Genomic DNA, 21,162 nt, shown 5'->3' on the forward strand with positions numbered 1-21,162 from the left:
TTTCGAAATGTGAATTTTGGCTAGAAAGCATCTCATTCTTGGGACACGTGGTTTCTAGAGACGGTATTCAAGTGGATCCCAAGAAAGTTGAAGCTGTAACTGATTGGCTTAGGCCTACAACAGTCACTGAGGTGCGAAGTTTTCTGGGTTTAGCTGGCTACTATAGGCGTTTTGTACAAGATTTCTCCAGGATAGCGGCTCCCTTAACTAAGTTGACCAGAAGAATGTTCCATTCATTTGGACAGATGATCGTGAGGTGAGTTTCCGAAGCTCAAGGAGTGTCTAACCACCGCCTGTGTTGACACTACCGTGAGTGGTGAAGGATACACTGTATTGTGACGCCTCGAGTTGGCCTAGGTGTGTGTTTTGATGCAGAATGGGAAGGTAGTAGCTTATGCTTCAAGGCACCAAGAGGCATGAGCGTAACTACCCCACCCATGATTTGGAAATGGCTGTAATCTTTGCAATCAAAAACTGGAGACACTACTCGTATGGCGAAGTGTGCGAGATATACACCGACCACAAGAGTTTAAAGTACATCTTCCAACAGAGGGACTTAAACTTGAGACAGAGGAGATGGATGGAGCTTCGAAAGACTATGATTGCACCATCGGTACCACCTGGGAAGGCCAATGTTGTAGCAGATGCCTTGAGCGAGAAAATCTTACAGCTTTGGCGCACATTTCAAGAGAGAAGAGACCATTGATTCAGAGGTACATGAGTTGATGGATCAAGGTTTAATCCTAGATCTTTCGGATGAGGGTATTGTTGGCTCACTTTTCGGTGAGGCCGGACTTGAGGGACAGAGTTAGAGTTTCCCAAAGACAGAGACCAACAATTGATGAAGATCATAGAAAGAGTACAAGAAGGTGAAGGTGGTGAGTTTGGATTTGCCAATGATGGTGCCCTAGTACAAGGTTCTAGGATATGTGTGCCCGATGTGGACAACCTCAGAATGAAATCATGCGAGAGGCACACTACACACTGCATGATGTCCACTCGAGTTCCACCAAGATGTACCATGATGTGAAAGATAGCTATTGGTGGAATGGCATGAAGAGAGACATAGCGGACTTTGTGTCCAAGTGCTTGACTTGTCGAAGGTGAAGTTTGAACACCGAGACCGTCGTGAAGCTGCAAGAGCTCCCTATCCCGTAATGGAAGTGGGAAATGATCACTATGGATTTTGTGACTGGTTGCCTCGTACCACGCGAGGATATGATTCGATATGGGTAATTGTAGACCGCTTGACCAAATCGCTCACTTCTTACTGTGAAGACTACATATTCTCAGGGCACAAGATGCCCGGCTCTACATTCGAGAAATAGTCAAATTGCATGGAGTTAAACTTCCATAATATCGCATGAGAGGCCCAGATTCACTTCTCGGTTTTGGAGAAAGTTGCAGAGGCTCTTGGCACACGATTGAACTTCAGATAGCCTTCCACCCTCGCATGCATCAGACAGAAAGGACAATCCAAACATCGAAGACATGCTTCGCATGAGTGTCTTGGATTTTGGAGGTCAATGGGATGAGCGGCTAGCTTTAGTGGAGTTTGCCTATAACAACGATTATCACTCCGGCATAGGATGGCACCCTATGAGGCACTATATGGAAGAAAGTGTAGGTCTCCTCTGTGTTGGACAGAAATGGGGGAAGCGAAGGTGCATGATATAGACCTAGTGCAAGACACTTGAGATGGTTCCTTAATCGAGAACGATCAAAACAACTTTCAAGAGGCGTAAGAGTTATGCACCCAGACGGAGGGATGTGGAGTTTGCAAAGGCGACTATGTATTCCTGAAGGTATCTCCAATGAAGGGAGTCATGAGATTCGGAAAGAAGGGCAAGTTGGCACCTCGGTATATCGGACCTTTTGAGGTTACGGATAGAGTTGGAGCAGTTGCCTACCGGTTGGAGCTACCACCCAACCTTTCTCACGTTCATCCCGTGTTTCACATCTCCATGCTCAGGAAATACATTCCCGATCCTTCTCATGTACTGCAGCCGGATGTGATAGAGCTAAAAGAAAATTTGACATTTGAGGAGCAGCCTGTAGCCATAGTGGACTACCAAGTGAGACAGCTGAGATCAAAACAGATCCCTATGGTTAAGGTTTTGTGGAGGAGTCAGTCAGTGGAAGAGTGCACCTGGGAGTCAGAACGGGACATGCGTAGCAAGTACCCTTACTTGTTCAATGTATAATCATGTACTTTATTCTGCCTTGTGTAAAAATTCGAGGACGAATTTTCTGTAAGGGGGGAAGAATGTAACACCCCAAAATTTTATTATTTATGAGTATTTTTTGTATTTTAATTTTATTTGAATTTTTGGAATTTTTCTGAGATTTTTCGGATTTTAAAAATCGGGTTCGATTTTCCGAAAATATAAACTTTGATGATTTTTAAAAATTAATTTAAAGACCACGTGGCAAAACTAAAAATATATTTGGAGTCTACGTATTTTTCTGAGTTTTATGGAATTTTTTTCAGAATTTTTGGACCTCGTTTTCGGTCCCGAGGCAGAGTAAAAATTCAAAATTTTGTATCCTGAATCGAACCGGCCGAATCGAATCGGACCGGATCGGACCGGTCGAATCGGACCGGCCCTTTTCCTTCTTCCTTTTTCTTCTCCCGCGCGCGATGGCTCTCCCCTCTTCTCTCTCTCGTTTCTCTCTCCTCTCCCCTGCCACCGCCTCCTGCGTCCTCCCTTGGCCGGCCCCACCGTCCCAGCCACTAGCCGCCTGTAACGGCCGGAAAACGCGCGCGATCTCCCTTCCTCGCGCGCGCGGCGTTTCGGCTTCCCCGGCCAAATCCGGCCGATCCGGCCACCGATTGGACCGGGTCTTGTGTCCAAAATCATCTACTCGGCGAGAGCTTTCCATAGACACCAAGAACGCCGAAATCCATCGAGCGGATTGTCCGATTTTTGCTCGGGAAGATTTTAGCCCATTTCGACTTTTGGGCTAGATTTCTCGAAAACCGTGAATCCCACGAGGAAACCGAGGCCACCAGCACGCTCCATTCGTCGAGAGCTTCGCAACGACATAAATTTCGAATTTTTCCGACACCGTTTTTCGGTGGGTCCCACGGAACTTCGCAGTGTATTTTCGACCATTAAATGAGCTTAGAAAATTCTGAAAAATTTATGTACTAACCCCCGTGTTATGGGCTTCGTGTAGGTATCCTCGATTCGGAAATTGACGATTCACCGGTTCGCAAATTTCGTGCCGCATGCACTCATCGAAAAGTCTCCGAATTGGACCGAGGTTTTAGCTAGCCCCCATTGTCAGACGTCTCGAGCGCGTTCCCGAAGTCGGAATCGGCAAAGGTAAACCCGAACCTTGTTTTTTCGTAATTTTCTAGTGCTTAAATAGGATTAAAAATCCATAAAATATTCGTGGTAGCTTAGAAAATTACGATTCTTTTTGCAATAGCTTAGTAATATTGCTAAGGACCGCGGGGCAAAGTTTTATAATTTTTAGAGCTTGTTTGGGCAGTTTTTGCAAAAATGATCAATAATAAGGACTAAATTGAAATTTTGCGTATTGTGATGGATGATTGATTTGATGGGCCCAGGAGGGGCTGTGTGATATGATTGAACTGTTGATATATGGATTGTGAATATAGAAGTGCGTTTTTTTAGCCCTTTTGCAGGTTGGGTAGGTCCTAGGTATAGGGGAGACTCTGCCGGATTTTCGGCACGACTTAGGACGTACTTGATCTTTTTCTTTGTTTGTATTGAGTCAAATTTATTAAATAGATGTAATGTAATTGTCAGGTGAGCCGGGACAGCCTTCTTCCTCCGCCCAGCCGCCACAGTAATTTGTCGTCAAGTTTGTGAGTAAAATATTAATTTTAATTGTAATTTCGATATTATTATATGTTTAGCATGCCCATGCATCACTTATATGCATATATTTATGTAGTTAAACTCTAGGCACGAATTATGTTGCATTCATAACTGTTAATGTGCCATGAGTGTTGTTGTGGTAATTTGGAGCAGTGTGCGTGCGTTGGCGTGCGTGTGATGTGGTGTGGACTATGGATAGGACGGGGTAGTCACGGCTTGAGTTCTTCGCTGGGACCCGTTCCTTCGAGGGGTAGTCACGGCTTGAGTTCTTCGCTGGGACCCTCGATTTGGTTTATTAAGCGAAAGTCCGACTTGAGTTCTTGGCCGCACGAGTTGGATTTAAGAGAGCTGTATAGGGGATCAGCTCCCAATATATTATGATTGATGCTACAGGGTGTGTGAGTGCTCCAAATTACCTTTTTGATGCTATGATGTGAATATGATGTTGATGTTGCATTTCACTCTACAGGTGCATTAGTTCTGAGATAGTTATAGAGATTATGGTTAAAATTGATATTTTACTCTCTGAGTCGAACGCTCACTCCTGTTCAAAAATTTTTACAGGCCACAGGAGGATATTTTGTTCTGAGTTAACCTGCCTTTCTACTTCGCAGGTTGTTTATTAATATTTATGTAATTTTAATTACTCCTAGAATTTCCGCATGTGTTAGCAGTAATTATTTGAATTTGGTCTGTAATATTATTATCATGTTGGATCTGTAAACTTAATATTTTAAGTCTGTTTTGATGGATTGGATGAGGGAGCTGAGCTCCCATTTATTATTATGTTGATGAGTATGTGGAGGGTGAGCTGAGCTCCCCAATGGATTGTTTATTGTGTTTACAGGTCGGGTGAGTCAAAAACTCCCCGTTGGTAAGTCCATTTTATGGCCGGACTCTGTCCGTTTGTTTTCTTGAAATTGGGCCCAAATGGGCCTCAGCATTGGGTAAATGAACAGTTAGGCTTACTAAGGCCTCGGGGGCTTTAGGCTGGCCCAGGTCCTAGTGCCGGTCCGGCCCATAGGTTGGGTCGTGACAAAAAAATTATTATATTATACTATTTATATTTTTATTTTAGTAATATAATGATATTATATTATATTACGCAAGGATCCAATTGATGGATTTGGAACAGACGCTTAAGAATTGACTTTTTTTTTTAATGCAAGATTTATTGAAAGACCTTCAAATGATTAAAAAAAAAAAATTGTTAGACTGATTTACGTCAAAGGATTATAGTAGAAGGATATTTTTTTAGCTAAATCATGAGCTGCCTTTTTTTACCCTATTGACATGATGAAAATTAACTCTGCAGTTAAGTGTGAAGTATCCAGCACAATTCCTTAATGTTGGAGGCTCCTTGGGTTGCTTTGATTGCAGTCACCGAATAACCTTCGAAAATGACCTTCTGGTATTCCCTCGCTCTGAAGTCCATTGTACATATATATGATTTCACTGGCCATGGAACACAATGGAAGGGAATTCTATTCAAAAATCATTAATTAAATTAAATTTATCAAAACAAAAATCAATGTTATTATTATTTGATTAAGCAAGTTTGATTACATAACAAGGAACAGCTTTTTCCAATTTTAATTTCATTCGATCTTACTAGTCATATTGATATTTGGTCAGAAGACATTTCAATTAGAAAATTATGGACGAATTTATAATTAATATTTATGAGGAGTCGACTATTTTATCAAATTCTAACAGAATGATTATTGGAAATTAAAGACATAATAGTGTTTATCAATATCCCAAAAAAAAAAATCATATTGTCATTTTCAATTTTACTTATTTCAATGATATTGAGGATCGCTTGTGTCCAAAAATTGCCATGGTGGGTAATTTTCCAAAATAATTTATAAAATAGAGCAAATAATTTTCACAGTATATAAATAAATAAATAAAACAATATTTGGATAAATTTTAGTAACCGCTTATATAATTATAATATCACAGTTTCTCAATTTAAATATGTAATATAAAATCTCTTTAACTTTTAAATTTTATATACTAAAATCTCTCTAATTTTCAATTACCGATTTTCTAGTCAAATGCTAATCTAAACAGTTTCATCATAGCATGTGGCGCTTATTTAGCATTTCTCTTTCCTCTCTCAAGTAATGTGTAAATTGAATCATTCTTTATTCTATATAAAAAATAATTTTTTACATGTAGAGAAAATAATTTTATACTGTACATAAGGAGGAGAGATAATTGCTGACCATTATGGTTAGAGATAATTTAGAATTATAAATTGTTTATAATGTTTATATATTAGTATACATGATATTTTTAAGTATCTCAATTTCCTTAAAATAGTATTTGTTTTTTCCATATTTTGACATTCCGTTTGGAAGGAGGTAGAGTAAAATAAAATTTTATAAAGTAAAATTTTTCAAAGTTAAGTTTTTCACAATTTTTAAACATTCATAACTTTTTAGTATTTGGGAGAAAGGAAAGACTTTTTAACGTATTTGCAAGTTTTTAAGAGAAAATTTTATTAATCTGTCAATTTGATAAGTTGAAAAATAAAAATTTTTAAAAGTTTTTTAAAATATCCAAAAACCATAATTTAAAAAATCTTCTACCATTTCAAATAAAAGATCAAAGTTTTTTAACCTTGAAAAACTTTTGGATACTTTAGAAAATCTCTTCCCAAATAAGGGTAATCTTAACTTTTATAGATTTTTATAATTTTTATTAGTGCAATTAAAATACAAATCTGGAGAAGGTTCTTCTCCTCTTGTATCTGCGACTTCTTGTGAAATTTTAAAGTTTTTTCCTTCTTTTTTATTAATTATTTATTTAATTAAAAAATTAATAATTAAAAATTAGAGAATTTTTTCAATATAAAATTTTAGAAGGTGATAGAATTTTATATTATATTTTAAAATTTAAAAAGGCTGTAATATTCGGACTCAAGAAGAATTTATCCAATATCCTTGTTTTTCTGTTTCTCTTTCTATTTTGACCCTAAAGTCTCAAACAGAATGGTGGTACGCCTTCTGCTGGTCAGTACTAGAATGCAGCAATATGAGTAATGTCCAGTGTCCACAGTGCACTTGCAGCATTTAGTCATCTTAAGTATTTCCCTTTTATCATTATTATTTATTGACAGTTCTGCAGCAAGATCAAAGATCAGTAAAAGCTATAAAATTCCTTCACATTCTCTTTCCGCTGAATAAGAAATTCGGCCTCTTTTTCTTCTTTTCCATGGCTTTCTCTCTCTAGTTTGATATAGGGAGAGAGCTCCTGCATCTTCATCTACTGTAAGTGATTAATTTTTATTAATCTCTTATTTTGATGTCATGGAAAGGAAGAAGAAGGATCACAGAATTGCTTCAGCTACTACCCACGAACGTGGCTCTAATGACTTGCTGGTATGAAACAATCGGTTTCTCAAAAGGGTCTGTCTTGTTATTGTTTTCTTTTCTTGTTTATGAATCAAATTTGTTGGTTCCTTTTAAATCCTTATACTTTTAGAACCCCATGACTGGTAGGCCATAGTGGGCATTCATTGTCTTTGATCTTTGTTAGTTTTTGTCTTTCTGCACCTTTTGCCCATTTTCCCTATTACTTGTTCATACAACAGTTGAATAATAAACATTGCAATTGTAGGGTTCTATCTATTTTGTTTATAAATATGATAAATGGCTTGAATCGATGTATCTGAGTAATGGTTCTAACAAAAATTGGAAACACAAACATGATCCTGTCAAATAATGCTTTCAGTTCCTTTTTGCGATTGAAAAAAATAATGAAAGATGCCATTTTTAATTTTTCGGATACAGAAAATGAGCTTCTTCTGCCTTGATTATATGGTTCTGTTATCTGATAACATGATAAGAACCAGAGTTCAATCTGTTTTGAAATATGGGGCACCAAACTAGAATTTTCTTGATACCAGTTTCTATTATTAATAGGGTGAATCTGATGATGACCAGCGTAAAGAAGAACAAAACCAATCCACTGTTGCATTTGCTACGAAGAGTATGGGAGCTACTAATCCTTCACATGACGATGCACCTTCCCTCAATCAGCAATCCCCTTCAATTCTTCAATGGCCATGCTGCCCATGCACACCTCAAATTAACGGGGAGCGGCCTTCCTCAAGTTCAAAGCCTTGTGTATCTGCCCAATCTCCATCAATAGCTGTAAGCCAATGGCATCAATTACCTCATCTGCCATTAAATCCTGCTAGTCATCAGGGCCATGCACTACCTCACCTTGCCCAATCAACCACACCATTTTGGCTACCTCAGCGTCCTGGTTACTATATGCCTGGTGTGAATGCACCTGTTATATTTCAGCCATCCACCTGGAGCAATTAATGCTAGTTAGCATGCTTCTGGTTTAGTAGGAGGTGGAACTTCATCAAAAGACCATAATCAGTTTCCCGATTTCTGTTACCAAGTTGGTTACGCATTTCCAGGTAACATCCCCTATCCTTGCCATCAATACAGTTATATTGAACTAATTGTTTGTTCAAGGATGCACAATGATTTTGTCTCCCTTAATCAATATATACTCAGATGATTTCAGTAGGTGGTCACTGTATTTCTTTTCTGTGTTGCTGTTACCTGGTATATTGATTGCAACTCTCAAGAGCATTTCATCTGAGCCATATGACCTTGAACTGTTCTTGTTCTTAGGGCCTTGGGATCCATCTTCTTGGTGTGGTCATATTCAACAATCACAGCCTCCTAGCAATTATGTGTTCCCAGGAGCTTATGGCTACTTCTCTTTACAACCTCCAACTGTGCCTGATTGTTCAGCGCCCCTTGGACAATCATCTCAAAGGGGGATCATTAGGGCACCAGAACAACTGTGGGAAGCTCAAGGATGATTTCTTTTCTGCTGCCCTTGTTTTGTTTTCACTATGATATTGCCATTTTTGCTTATGTCAATTTTTTGCTTGAGGATGCAGTCAGCAGAGAATGTTCAACTATGGATCGTAATTGGACATTTGCAATCAGAACTAGCTGATTACAAGAGCCACGTTACGAAGCTTGAATCAGAAGTTTCATTCCTGAAACAAGCAATGGAAGAGTCCACTGCACATGTGACTGGGACTGCTGTGTCTAGACAAGTATCAAAGAGAGGGAGACCAAGGAGATCAGTTGCTTTGGTTGATGCATTACCTTCACCTGATGGATCTCAACCCCAAGTTCGAGGTAGAAAAGCTTGTAGTTTAGAGAAAGTTATCCTAAACAAGGCAGAACATAAAGTAAATCATCTAATCCGACAGCCATTACCCAACAAGAAGATGAAAAGTCTCAAATGTGATCACAAACAGTAGCAGTAAGATGGCAATTAATGGAAGTAATGTGATAGTGCCATCATTCCCCAATCAAGTTCCCCAAGAAATTTCTCAAACGCAAATGTCTGGAGTTGAAAAGAATGATGGCAAGACTGGAGATATAAATGATGCCTTCACAGTCATGAATCAGGAAGCTAAGGGGATGGACAATAGAATTGGTTTTTTAGCTTCTTTCTTAGGAGCAAGAAACAACGGAAGTCTCGGATGGCCTTATACAATCATCCGTGAAGGCAGTGAGACAAATGACTTGAATAAGAGTTCTCAAAGTTTTAACAATTATGGTAGTGCTATCAGACAAGGTGGAAGAGTTATTCCTGGATGGAGTTTTGTGAATGAAGAGGATGCTTCTGAGGAGCTTGAAGATGCTGTGGCAACATCAGCCAAGGATGAAAATGAGGAGGAAATGGAAGATGATGCTACCTCAGGTGGTGAAGAAATCACCTGGTCAAAAGGTGAAGGTGAAGATCTGCCTCAGTTCAGTAACCGGTGAAGAAAATTGTTGGGATCTCTATGTGTACGTACTTTTCTTGTGACAAACTGAAAATAGATTTTAGACAAAAGGAAATTCTGCTCAATTGGGCCAACCTTTTCTCAATGCAGGGTAAAGGTTTGCTCAAAATTTTGTAGGGGAGCAGGATTTTAGCTCTCACAAATTTTGAACTTGCCAAGTGACTAATTTGGTCATCAGCCTATATTGAATTCTCTCACTATGCTATGGCCTCTTTCTTTACTAACTTCGGTATTTACCTAGACTGCACAGGTTCTATTCCTTCTTGAACAAATTGTGCAAATGGTGCGTACGAATTTAGGGGAAATCATCCATTTAGTACCTTAAACCCTTACCGCTTTTTCCTCTTCCTTTGAACAAATGAATTAGGTAGAAGGAAACAGCTTCCCAACCATGAACAGATGAACCTAATAAAGGGTAGGGCACTGAGGCGGGGACAAGATATTGCTGGTAGCTCAGTCATGGGCCAGAACTCTCAATTCTGGTTCAAGGGTTAGGGTTAACTGGGATCGGAACTAAAGGGTCACCCTGGTTTCGTCGCAATTAGATGGCTCAAAACTGAATCAACTGATTTTTATTTAATTCCAATTTGATTTAATATCAAATTTGTCTAATTCAATTTTAATTAAATTCGATGTAATTTTAATTTCATTTTAAACCAATCAGATTATTATTATTATTATTATTATTATTATTATTATATATGTGAAAGAGATGAGCACTGAATCTTCTAAGTTTAACATATATGTAGTTATTATTGAATTATATAAACCATTGTTACTTTTGATTTTTTAATTAAAAAATAACTAATCATTTTTCCAGCGAATTTCGCTAATGATTTATTATTTTATTTTTAATAGCATAATTTAATATGCATATTTTTTTATTTTTTTATTTTCATAATTATATTATAAAATTTTGTTAATAATAAATTTTTAATTAATTATGATTTTATTTCAAATTTTAATAAATAAATAAATTGATTAATAGACTATATATTTTTTTATTATTTTTTTACATTAGTTGACATATATCAATAAAGCAAAAAAAAAAAAACTTATGTCACTTGAATTTTTTAATTATAATTATTAAAATTTTTAAACTTTAAATATGAGGAATGTTTTTAAATTATAAATTTTATAAGTAATTTTTTATTGAATAATTATTTAAATATATATTATTTAATTTTTCAAAAAAGAATTCATCATTTTTCTAATCTAACAAAAATTTCATTAAAAAAATTAATTTTTAGATACATATAATATGATGAGTAGGATTTTATAATATTTGAAATTGCAAACTTAAGAAATTTAAAACTCTTAAAATATATATTAAAAAAATAGATGTTTATTATTTCGTTGTATGAAATAAGATTTTAGTAGTGTAAATTTGAGAATATTTAAATAAAATTGATATTTAATATAATAAATTATTTTTTATATAAAATACAAAAATAAAGATTAAAAAAAATATCACATGGTAATTTTTTAAACACTCTTCTTAAACTAGTTGTTATATTTTTATAAAATTAATTTTGAAAGTCAACTTTAATATATATATATATATATATATATAACAACAAAATCAATAAATTTTATTTTAATAATATTAAAATCATTTTTAAAAATGTGAATTCTCATTTTAATTGAAATTAATCCTTAAAAAAAAAAAGGGCCTGCTGACATGTTTTAAAGTTCAGATGTAGCTTTCTAACTTGGATAAATTCCATAATTCATGGAAGAATGAATCATCAGAAATTAATTAAGAAGATAAATTATATAAATCATATCTCAATTTAAAAATATATAATAATAATAATAAAATATTTAAATTTTAATCTGTAATATAAAATTTATTAATTAATTTAAGTAACATAAATTTCATATAATTTTTAATAATTTATTTCTAACTTATTTATATAAATGTGATATTTATTAAATTAAAAAAATATATTTTCATTGGTTAATAATTTTAGATCAACAAGTTATGAATTATCAAATGGTACCTTTTAAATCATTGGGACTGCGACTAAAGAGAAAACAACAGGAAGGTAATTTTAATTACTTAAAATTTTTCTTGATAAATATTAAATTAACAAAGAGAATACATAAATTTTTAATCTAATAAATGACATATCAATAAAAAAAAATAATTTACAAATTAACTATTAAATATCACATGAAATTTTATATTATTTAAATTAAAAAAATATATATTATAAAATTAAAATTTAATTATCCTACCATCACATATAAATAATAATAATATAAATTATGAAATACTAAAAGTAAACGCCAGAATCTATACGATATCATCCAATTTAATTAGTTGTGCTCACAATTCAAAGACGTCTCCCACGCTACATCCTCAAGTCAAGCCATTTGGCGTTTGCTAAAAATTCCCTCTGTCAATTACTACTTTCTTCAAAGCTCGAGATTACTACTTAAGAAATTATGAAATTATCAATTTAAGACATTGTTTGATTTAATTTATAAAAATAAATTTGTAAGTTATTTTAATTTTATAAAAATTTAAAAATTAATTAATTAAGTATTTGATTAAAATATTTATAAGTGATTAATAAATAATTAATGTGTTTAGTAAAAAATAGTTTATAAATATATTTATTATTAAAATAATAAAAAAATATTAAATGAAATTTATGATAAAATTTTAAAAATTAAATAAATATAATATAATAAAATATTTGATCAAATTAACTCATAATATAATATTTAGAAATATCAAAATAAAAAGTTGAATCTTTAATTTTTTTTTTAGTTTATAAATTCAATTTATAAGCAAAAATATTATTATAAACAAATAAATTAAATTATTTTTAGAGTTTATAAGCTGATTTGATCAACTTATAAATTAAAATAAATATCCTCTAAATATCAATCCTTATAATTTTTTAAAACACAAAAATAGAAGAAAAAATTGTTTTTATTATTTATTTGGTGCATAAACATTAATTTACATATAAATTGCCCCCACACACATTGCCGCCGCCCCCCCCCCCGCCCCCCCTCTATATATAATAGGGTCACAATTTAACACAAACAATATAATTTAATTATTTGAACATGGAAATTGTTCAATTTAAATAAAAAATTTTTTGAATTAGAATCCAGTGATTAATTGCCTAATTTATAATATTATAATATAAAAGTTCAAGAGTTCAAATTAATCTTGGCATGGCAGCTTTCCATTCAAAAAACAACTTATATAAACTATAAAAAATTGAAAAAAAAAAGGGAGAATAGAGCTTCACTAATCACCACAATCCATTGTGAAAGGTAATTAATTATTATATATTTAGAACAAAAATTAAAAATGGAAGACATTAACAGTTAAAAAGAAGCTAGGGTATATGAGAATTAGATGTAGGGTAAAACCATTCCGTCTATGTTTCATTGAAGTTAGATGATATTATCCGTCTAAAATTGAGTTAAATAGTCATTTCCTAGAATAAATGATATAATGTGGTAATTAAAGTGTTAATGCTTGGTTAAAAGTTTAAACCGAGCAATAAGCTGCTTGACGCGGACCGAACAATAACAAGCTAATAAGAGAAGCAGTACTAATGATCGTCCATCAAGTTGAGTATTATATACACTGAACAGTAATATCATCAAGATTAAGCCATGATTTATAGGAGATAATATTGGGATATCAACCAAACTTACAAGGTTGTAGTAGATAGCTACAATGACTATTTGCTAAAGCCTATAAATATTAAAAGCTGCTATTAATTTGGTACGAAAACTCTATCAAATTTAATATTCAATTGTTCTATAATTTTTATTTACCTTTTTTATTTGTAAATTTTAATTTGAGTATCTGAGTGATCAGTCAAAAAGCTACTTGCCTTATATTTATTGATTTTATAGACCTACATGATTGAATTTCAGAGACTCATGATAATTTCATTACAAGATTAAAATTATTTTTTAGGAAAAAAATAATTTTAAATATTATTAAAAAAAGTAATTTAAAAAAGATTATTTTATTATTTTAATAATTAAAATTTATAAATTTAATTTTAAATTATTTGTTAATATTTTTAATTGATATATTTACAAATTAATTTTTTTTTTAATAGTTGCTCCAATATCAATGCCGCATACTTTTCTCAAATCCATCTTGTTGATATTGTCACATTGACTTCCTCCCTTACTTAAGAAAACGCATCTTTAACAGTCAGTTATGACTCATGAGACGTAAACTTCTCCTTAAAAAAGAAGAGGGTCAAATTTTTTTCTCTCTCTAAACCCATACGCTTCTTAAATCCAATCCTTTGACTCATTTGCTCCCTTCCTACTCCTATTCTTATGCTTCTCTCCTCCTCCAAACCCGCTCTTCAATTCCATAAACCTCTACCTCCCTCACAACACATACCCTGATTCTATCTTTATATGTATTATATATATATAAACAATATATTCTTTCGCTTTCTTTCTTTCTTTCCTTCTATCCATCTCCATTTTCTTTAATTAAACTCTTTGCATATATGTGTATGTGTTCGTTGTTTTGGGCTCGCGAGAAAACTAATAATGGCGACAACAACAACAACAACAGAGACCGTAACCTCAAGCTGCAGGCCTCAAAATCCCACCGCTAAGTTTGTATGCTTCTCTTTCGCAGCCTATGCCAAAACCCTGATAGACCACCTCAAGTCTCTCAATATCCCTGTCCTCCCTGGCCTCACCGACCCTGAATTCTCCTCCATTGAATCCACCTTTCATTTCTCTTTTCCTCCTGACCTTCGCTCTATTCTCCAAGAAGGCCTCCCTGTTGGCCTTCACTTCCCTAATTGGCGCTCTTCCTCTCCTCAGCAACTCGAAATTTTACTAAACCTCCCTTTCTTGAATCTCTCCAAGAATATCTCTCAGAACAACTTCTGGGTTCATTCTTGGGGTGACAAACCAGATGATAGCAACCTAGCATTGGAGATAGCGAAGGGGTTCTTGGATAAAGCACCAGTTCTTGTACCTATATACGGCAATTGTTACATTCCTTCTACGCCAAACGCCGCCGGGAACCCGGTGTTTTACATAGATGATGGCGGTGTGCGTGTTTTGAGCTTTGATGTTGCCAGGTTCTTTCAAGAGGTTGAATTCTTGCAAATTGGTCTTCATTTTATTAGGCCGGGGACTTTACCAAGAAATCAGAAGATACCCATCAATGTGCCGGCCTGGGCGGCGACAACGGCGAGGAGGATTGAATTTTGGACGGAGGTAGCGGAAAGAGGCAGGAGAGTGGTGGCGCGTGATGAAACGCACGGATGGTGGAGCAGTGGGGAATTGAAATGCTGGGAACTAGGAGATTGTTTAGAGGATGTGTATTGGAAGCTGAGAGATGGAGGCTGGAGAGAGGAGGAGGTGAGGGAGATGATGACGATGAACGGTTGTGATCAAGAGAGAGAGAAGGGCTGTGGGGCCAAGCTGGGTAAAGAAGATGTGGTGTGGCAAGTGAGGGTGTTGTCGCTTGTGTTATTGCGTGCGGGATGGAACAGAGAAGATGTTATGTACTCGCTTGATCTTGAAGATCGTGAGGATAACATTATTGGCTGTTGTGTTGGCAAATTTCCTTTAGACTTTCAACTTCCAAGCACAAACAGCAGCTGTTCTAGACAGGATGACGATCATCAAAACAGCAGTATGAAGATGCTGACAAACCTGCGATCTCTCCAGGTGTGATTGCCTCCGGGCCCCACATTGCCAGGGTCCCATCAGTTTGCCATTTTTTGTAAATTTTTTCTTATTTTTAGTTCTTCTTTTGTACGTGTGTATTGCAATTCATAATTTAAGGATTATATTTCATTTATTATAATTTTAAGATGTAAAATATATAAAAAATATTTTATATTTTAAAATAATAAATTATCAATTTTAATAAAAAATTTTATAAATAAATTATAAATTTATTATTATTTTATTTAATAAAAATTAATATTTATAAGCTTTTATTAATATATGTACATATTTTTATTTAAAAAATAATTTATTCAGATTGGTGTCATTGACTTAGCAATTTTTTAAAATAATTTTATTAGATTACTATTAAAATTTAAATTTAAATTTTTATAATTTTAAATATAACTTAATATTATTATATAAATAAAATCATGATTTTTCTTTTATATAAATAATTTTTTTATATAATTAATTTTAATTGAATTTCTAAAGATTTATTACGTTTATTATGTGGCTTTTTATGCGTGTTAAGCAACATTAAATTTGTAATTACGCGTGTTAAGCAATCATTAAATTTGATAAATAGTACGATGAAATCAATAACACACAGATTATTAAAATTAAAAAATCCATTTTATCCTTCCACGAATCAATCTTCCCATAATCAAATCCTTAATTGGCCGTCTAATTATTTTAATCCACAAAATAATTCAGCATATTTTTGTTCTCTTCTTCCTTGAATTGACAAACAGAAAACAACTATGAGGAAAGGAAGGGATTTTTTTTTTTTATTCTTTTTAAAAAAATTTGTAAAGCCTTAGATCCTCAAGTGATAACTCAAAACTAAAGGTTTTGGGGTGGAGTTTTTATCAAAATTTATATTTAAAAATGTTTTCACTAAAATAATTTAAGAGAAAAAACTTGCTAGGCCATTATTTGATAAATTTATCATATTATTTAAAATTTCTCTCTTTTGTTACTTTTATGCTCTTCAAATATTATATTTTAATTTATAAATCTTATTAATTATTAGATTAAATATTTATATATAATTTTGTGCATTATACATATATATTTTAATTGATTCTATATATATTCTAATATAAATATTTAATTTAACACTTAGTAAGTTTATCTATATATGGGTTCGTATTTATATTAAATATTTTTATATTTTATTATAATAAAAAGGAAAAAAATTTTTACAAAATTGAGAGAGTGTTTATCTTAATTTATAAATTCTAAATATAGATTGTCTCATTTATTTATGATAATTTTTAAACTTATAAATTGAGTTTATAAATTAAAAAAAAATAAATTAAAACCTTAATTTTTCATTTTAATGTTTACAAGCTTATTATATTATTTTTAATTTTTAAAATTTTATCATAAATTTTATTTAATATATTTTTTAATTATTTTAATAATAAATATATTTATAAATTATTTTTTATTAAATAAATTAATTATTTATAAATATTTTAATTAAATATATAATTATTTAAAATTATAAATATTTATAAATTTAAATTAATTTATAAACAGTAAGCTCGACCAAACACCATCTGCGTAATAATGGCCCGTTTCTTCAATACATTTTTGTGGGGCCAAAGCCCATAGGCCGCTTGGTGTTGGTGAGAACGAGAGAGGAGTACTAGTCTAAAGCAGCAACAGTTTCCTTTCCCATCTCAGCTCTGGATATAAAGAAAAAACAAGGGCAAATTGGCTGTGAAAATGGCGTCGGCGATTTTGCGATCTGGTCTTCTTCGAAATGCTCTTCGCGGCGGCTCCCGGGCCTCTGCTCCTCCTAAGAGACGTTTCTCTTCCTCTGCTCATCAAGATGAAGCTTGTAGATCTCTCTCTCTCTCTCTCTCTCTCTGTATTTTATTTTTTATTTTTGGCCTGTTAGAAATCTGATGTCAGTTTAAGCATATGGTATTTTAAGTCCTTTTCCTATGCAAGTTCAATTAATCGTTTGAGTTACGGACGCTTTAGGGTTTGAGATGGGTTACTGTATTTATTGATCGCCTATTTTGCTTTCTATTTGATTAGTGGGAAATGTGGGGAATGAGGAATAGGAAACTGGAATCTTATAAAGAAGAAATCAACTTTCAACAATGTGTTTTGAATTTTCGGGTTCAGTTCTCTTAGTTTTCATCTTGTGATTGATCTTTTGACTTTTCATTTTATCAGATGAGGCGGCTGAGGCATCAAAGTGGGAGAAGATAACATATTTGGGCATTGCTACATGCACTATCTTAGCTTTTTATAACCTATCAAAGGGTCATCCCCACCATGAAGAGCATCCTGTAAGCTTTCTTTTCTATGCATCTGAAAATTTTTGTTTTTAATGTATTAGGTTTCTAGAGGTCCCTTCCTGTTTTCTACATTTATAGCTCATCAATTGGCTTGACCAGGTGGATAATAAAGCTCCTGGTTTTTTCTTGTTAATTCTGGCATACCTTTGGAATCTGACTTGTATCTGCTTAATGTTGTGTATATTCATGCAGCCATACCAATATTTGCACATTCGCAATAAGGAGTTCCCATGGGGTATGTATCAATGAACTGTTAATTTTCTGGATTTATTCTGGCTTCCAACAAAAATAAAGACTTTTAAAAATTCTTATTGCATTTCGACTTTCTCATTTCTTCTTTTTTTGTTTATTCTTTTCCTCCTAATTTACTCTGAAGTGGAGCAACATTCTTAGGTTGAGTAGTTGAAATAACTCTTTCATCGAGTGAACTACTCTCTAGTATTTGGATAATTTGAATGGAGGCTTTTAACTCAAGTAATAAAGTCATGATTCCCATCTGATTGTGGTGCCATGAATGGGCGTGTAGAAACATTAATGGGGTTCTGTAGCAGGAGGAAAAGTTATGATGCTTATTTTAACTGAAAATATTATCTAAAGTTGATGGGTTTGTTGTATATGTAGTTAACCTCAGGTGGCTAGAATTATACTGGGTATTCACTGTGCCTTGGGTACTTTTAAATTTGGTTATAGTCCAATTGAAACTAGCTCTGTTCAAATGTGCCAAAGTTCAGTTCCATTTGTTTATTAAAGAATCTAGCACTTATTTTTTTCCTAGTTGAGTTTTGGTATAAGTAATAATACTGTGGCCTTGTGATTTTGTGTTGGAACTTTTTATGGCATTTCCAATAGAGTATTAAGCAAAGTTCTTTTGTGGGTGCTAGGGAAAAAAAAAAAGAGTAAATCTCAAATATATAAATGTCATTAAGGGCATTTAGGAGGGGGTGGTTACAAGTGTAAGAACAATGAGAGGGGATGTAGATGAGTTCCTTATAATAGTGGGTTTACATTAGGTATTGGTTCTAAGTCTGTACCTATTTGCTTTAGTCTTGGATGAGTTAATTAGTTACATTCAAGATGATGTCCTGCGATAAACGTTATTTGCAGATGAAATTAGCAAATGAGTTAATTTAAGTATTTAGGTTCTATTATCTTAAAGAACATAGTAATAGTTGATGATTTAAATTGGGATCAAATCAAGATGGATGGAATGGAAGAGGGCAACGGTATGTTATGCGACCTTAATATCCCTGACGAAGTAAAAAGTAAGTTCTATGTAATTATGGTCAGAGCAGCGATATTGTACAGGAGCAAATGCTGAGCATCTAAGGTATAATATATCTAGAAGATGAGTATGATAGAGATGTATGTGTTAAAATGAATGTCTAGTATTAAGATAATAGAAAAGATTAAGAATGATTACATTTGATAGAGATAGCACATACTAGGGATAAAATCAGAGTGTTGATTAAGATGGTTTAGCCATGTTCAACATAGATAATTAAATCTCCAATACAAAAATGTGGTAAGTTAATGGTGGAAGAAGTGAGAGGGAAAGGAAGAGACTTAAAATGTTATAGAGGGAAATAGTATAAAACATTTATAGTTTTTGAATATTAATGCAAAATTAGTCTCAAATAGAGCTGAATGGCGAATAGTGATCCGTATAACTGATCTCAACTATTCAGTGTTATTAAATGTGCCAAAAGGTGCCAGGTATTCCAAGAGTCGAGCGCCTCTCTCGCCAAGGCGCTGAGGCGTGCCTCTTTCAAATTTACTTTTTATTTTTATAAGTTTTCTCTCCTCTCCTATTTCTCCCTAAACCCTAACAAAGTGGAGTTAATTAATCTTTTTTTGAATTTTATTTCCTTTCTACAATCTTATTATTTTCTGCATTCTATTTCTTTTATATTACATATAGTGCAAATAATATATATATATATATATATATATATATATATATATTTTTCAATATGCTTTTTTTTACAATATACTAGTTAAAAGTATGATATTTTTATGTTAAAAGTTTATATATATATAGGCTCTGCTATGATGCCTCACTTCATAGAGGTCCTCGCCTCGCTTTTTGCTTAAGGCCATAGGAAAACCTGTTGCCTTAGTGTTGCGTCTCGCCATAATAACACTGCAACTAGTTTGGTATTAAGGCTTAATTGTTATTGTTGTTGTTTGTATATTAGGATTTGAATTGATGGCATTTAGATAGCATTCCATTGGTGGGTGAAGCATCCAACATAATGTTTGGTTTTGAGTTCAGCCGAGATGAATCCAACTCCTAAGCTAAATGCCCCATGTTTGTCGCCCCTGAGGAAGTGTTATATAAGGCCTCCAATAAATTCCTTAAGCATGTTTATTTGTGATTATTTTACCATTTCACTATTATCGTAATTTTTTTCGTTCAATTGTTAAATCTGGACAAGTTACTTTATTTTTTTTATCTGATATGCTTTTTTCCCCTTGATGTGCAGGACCATATGGGCTTTTTGAGAAGAAGCACCATTAAGTAATGGTGACCCATTGCATGAAGATTTCTGAAGTACCCTTTTAGAACATTCCGTTCTTATGCCAGCAACTGGACAACCTTGGATGTTCTATGAATTGATGTTGATTTTGTGACTTTACGCATGGCAAGTTGTTTACTTCGTGTTCTATTTTCTTTAATCTGTGCACTGCTTGCTGCCAAATAAAATCTGATGAAAGATCTCTGACTTCTCTTTTCATCTTTAATGATATTAATTTGTGATTGATGGAATGTGGTTGCCAGTGAGGAATGACCGAATGAATTTGGGGCTTTTAAATGGATTGGAATAGAATCAAAATAATTCGGCAATTGCAATTTCTAAATTTTAATCCAAAAAACCGTCACACTATAACTGAGCTAATCACTCTAATGGACTTGGATTGGACTTCTGTGGGCAATGCAGAGTCGACAAAATTATTGTTTGATTGTGTACCAATGGAAATCATAGTTTTTATACTGGTTCTATCATTACTTTTTGGGTATAACAGTTCTTGTTTTACAGAAACCATGGTCCTAAAGATTTTTTTTCATCCTGAATGGAGGATTCATTCATTAGGATGAAATTTATTACATGGTTCAAGGCTCATTATAAAGGTAGAGCCAATCTAATCCATCTAACGGAATTCAAAGCCTATTAGATCAGAACCCTAGAGCTGCGCATGCTAGCAGTCCTCTATGAAGCGCCGATTACCATCGACAACCCTTTAACGCTCGGTCAAGAACGCCAAGAAAGCCCAGCCCCATTGGAACATCAACAACAAATAGGAGCAAGAATCGAGGAAACAGCTTCCATTGATAGCCATGCATGGCAAAGATCAAGGCCAGATCAGGAAGAAACCCATTTCCCAAAAACTTCACCTCAAGTTTCCGATGTTGAAACAAGAATCTATCTTTAGTGACTCTAAAATGGTAGAGCTCTAG

At 33.6% G+C, this 21,162-nt stretch overlaps 3 protein-coding genes and 1 long non-coding RNA gene across 4 annotated transcripts; all 4 read left to right on the plus strand.

Moving 5' to 3' along the window:
- The first annotated feature begins 3,304 nt into the window (after positions 1-3,304).
- Positions 3,305-4,637, plus strand: LOC131169541 (uncharacterized). The gene is made up of 2 exons (XR_009140477.1): positions 3,305-3,838; positions 4,416-4,637. It is a non-coding gene; the product is annotated as an uncharacterized LOC131169541 (long non-coding RNA).
- A 2,173-nt stretch (positions 4,638-6,810) lies between these two features.
- Positions 6,811-9,890, plus strand: LOC110659782 (uncharacterized). Its single transcript, XM_058154400.1, has 3 exons — positions 6,811-7,240; positions 7,784-8,292; positions 8,513-9,890. Exon 3 carries the CDS (start codon positions 9,167-9,169, stop codon positions 9,668-9,670), a length of 504 nt encoding a protein of 167 aa, XP_058010383.1. The 5' UTR covers positions 6,811-7,240; positions 7,784-8,292; positions 8,513-9,166; the 3' UTR covers positions 9,671-9,890.
- Positions 9,891-13,956: 4,066 nt separating this feature from the next.
- LOC110659783 (uncharacterized) lies at positions 13,957-15,529 on the plus strand. Its single transcript, XM_021817828.2, has one exon. It carries the CDS (start codon positions 14,245-14,247, stop codon positions 15,388-15,390), a length of 1,146 nt encoding a protein of 381 aa, XP_021673520.2. The 5' UTR covers positions 13,957-14,244; the 3' UTR covers positions 15,391-15,529.
- Positions 15,530-17,056: 1,527 nt separating this feature from the next.
- LOC110659784 (cytochrome c oxidase subunit 6a, mitochondrial) lies at positions 17,057-20,440 on the plus strand. Its single transcript, XM_021817829.2, has 4 exons — positions 17,057-17,236; positions 17,581-17,696; positions 17,898-17,940; positions 20,189-20,440. Exons 1-4 carry the CDS (start codon positions 17,122-17,124, stop codon positions 20,221-20,223), a joined length of 309 nt encoding a protein of 102 aa, XP_021673521.1. The 5' UTR covers positions 17,057-17,121; the 3' UTR covers positions 20,224-20,440.
- The last annotated feature ends 722 nt before the right edge of the window (positions 20,441-21,162 follow it).

This window comes from Hevea brasiliensis, chromosome 10 (genome assembly GCF_030052815.1).
Source record: "Hevea brasiliensis isolate MT/VB/25A 57/8 chromosome 10, ASM3005281v1, whole genome shotgun sequence".
Taxonomy (NCBI): domain Eukaryota; kingdom Viridiplantae; phylum Streptophyta; class Magnoliopsida; order Malpighiales; family Euphorbiaceae; genus Hevea; species Hevea brasiliensis.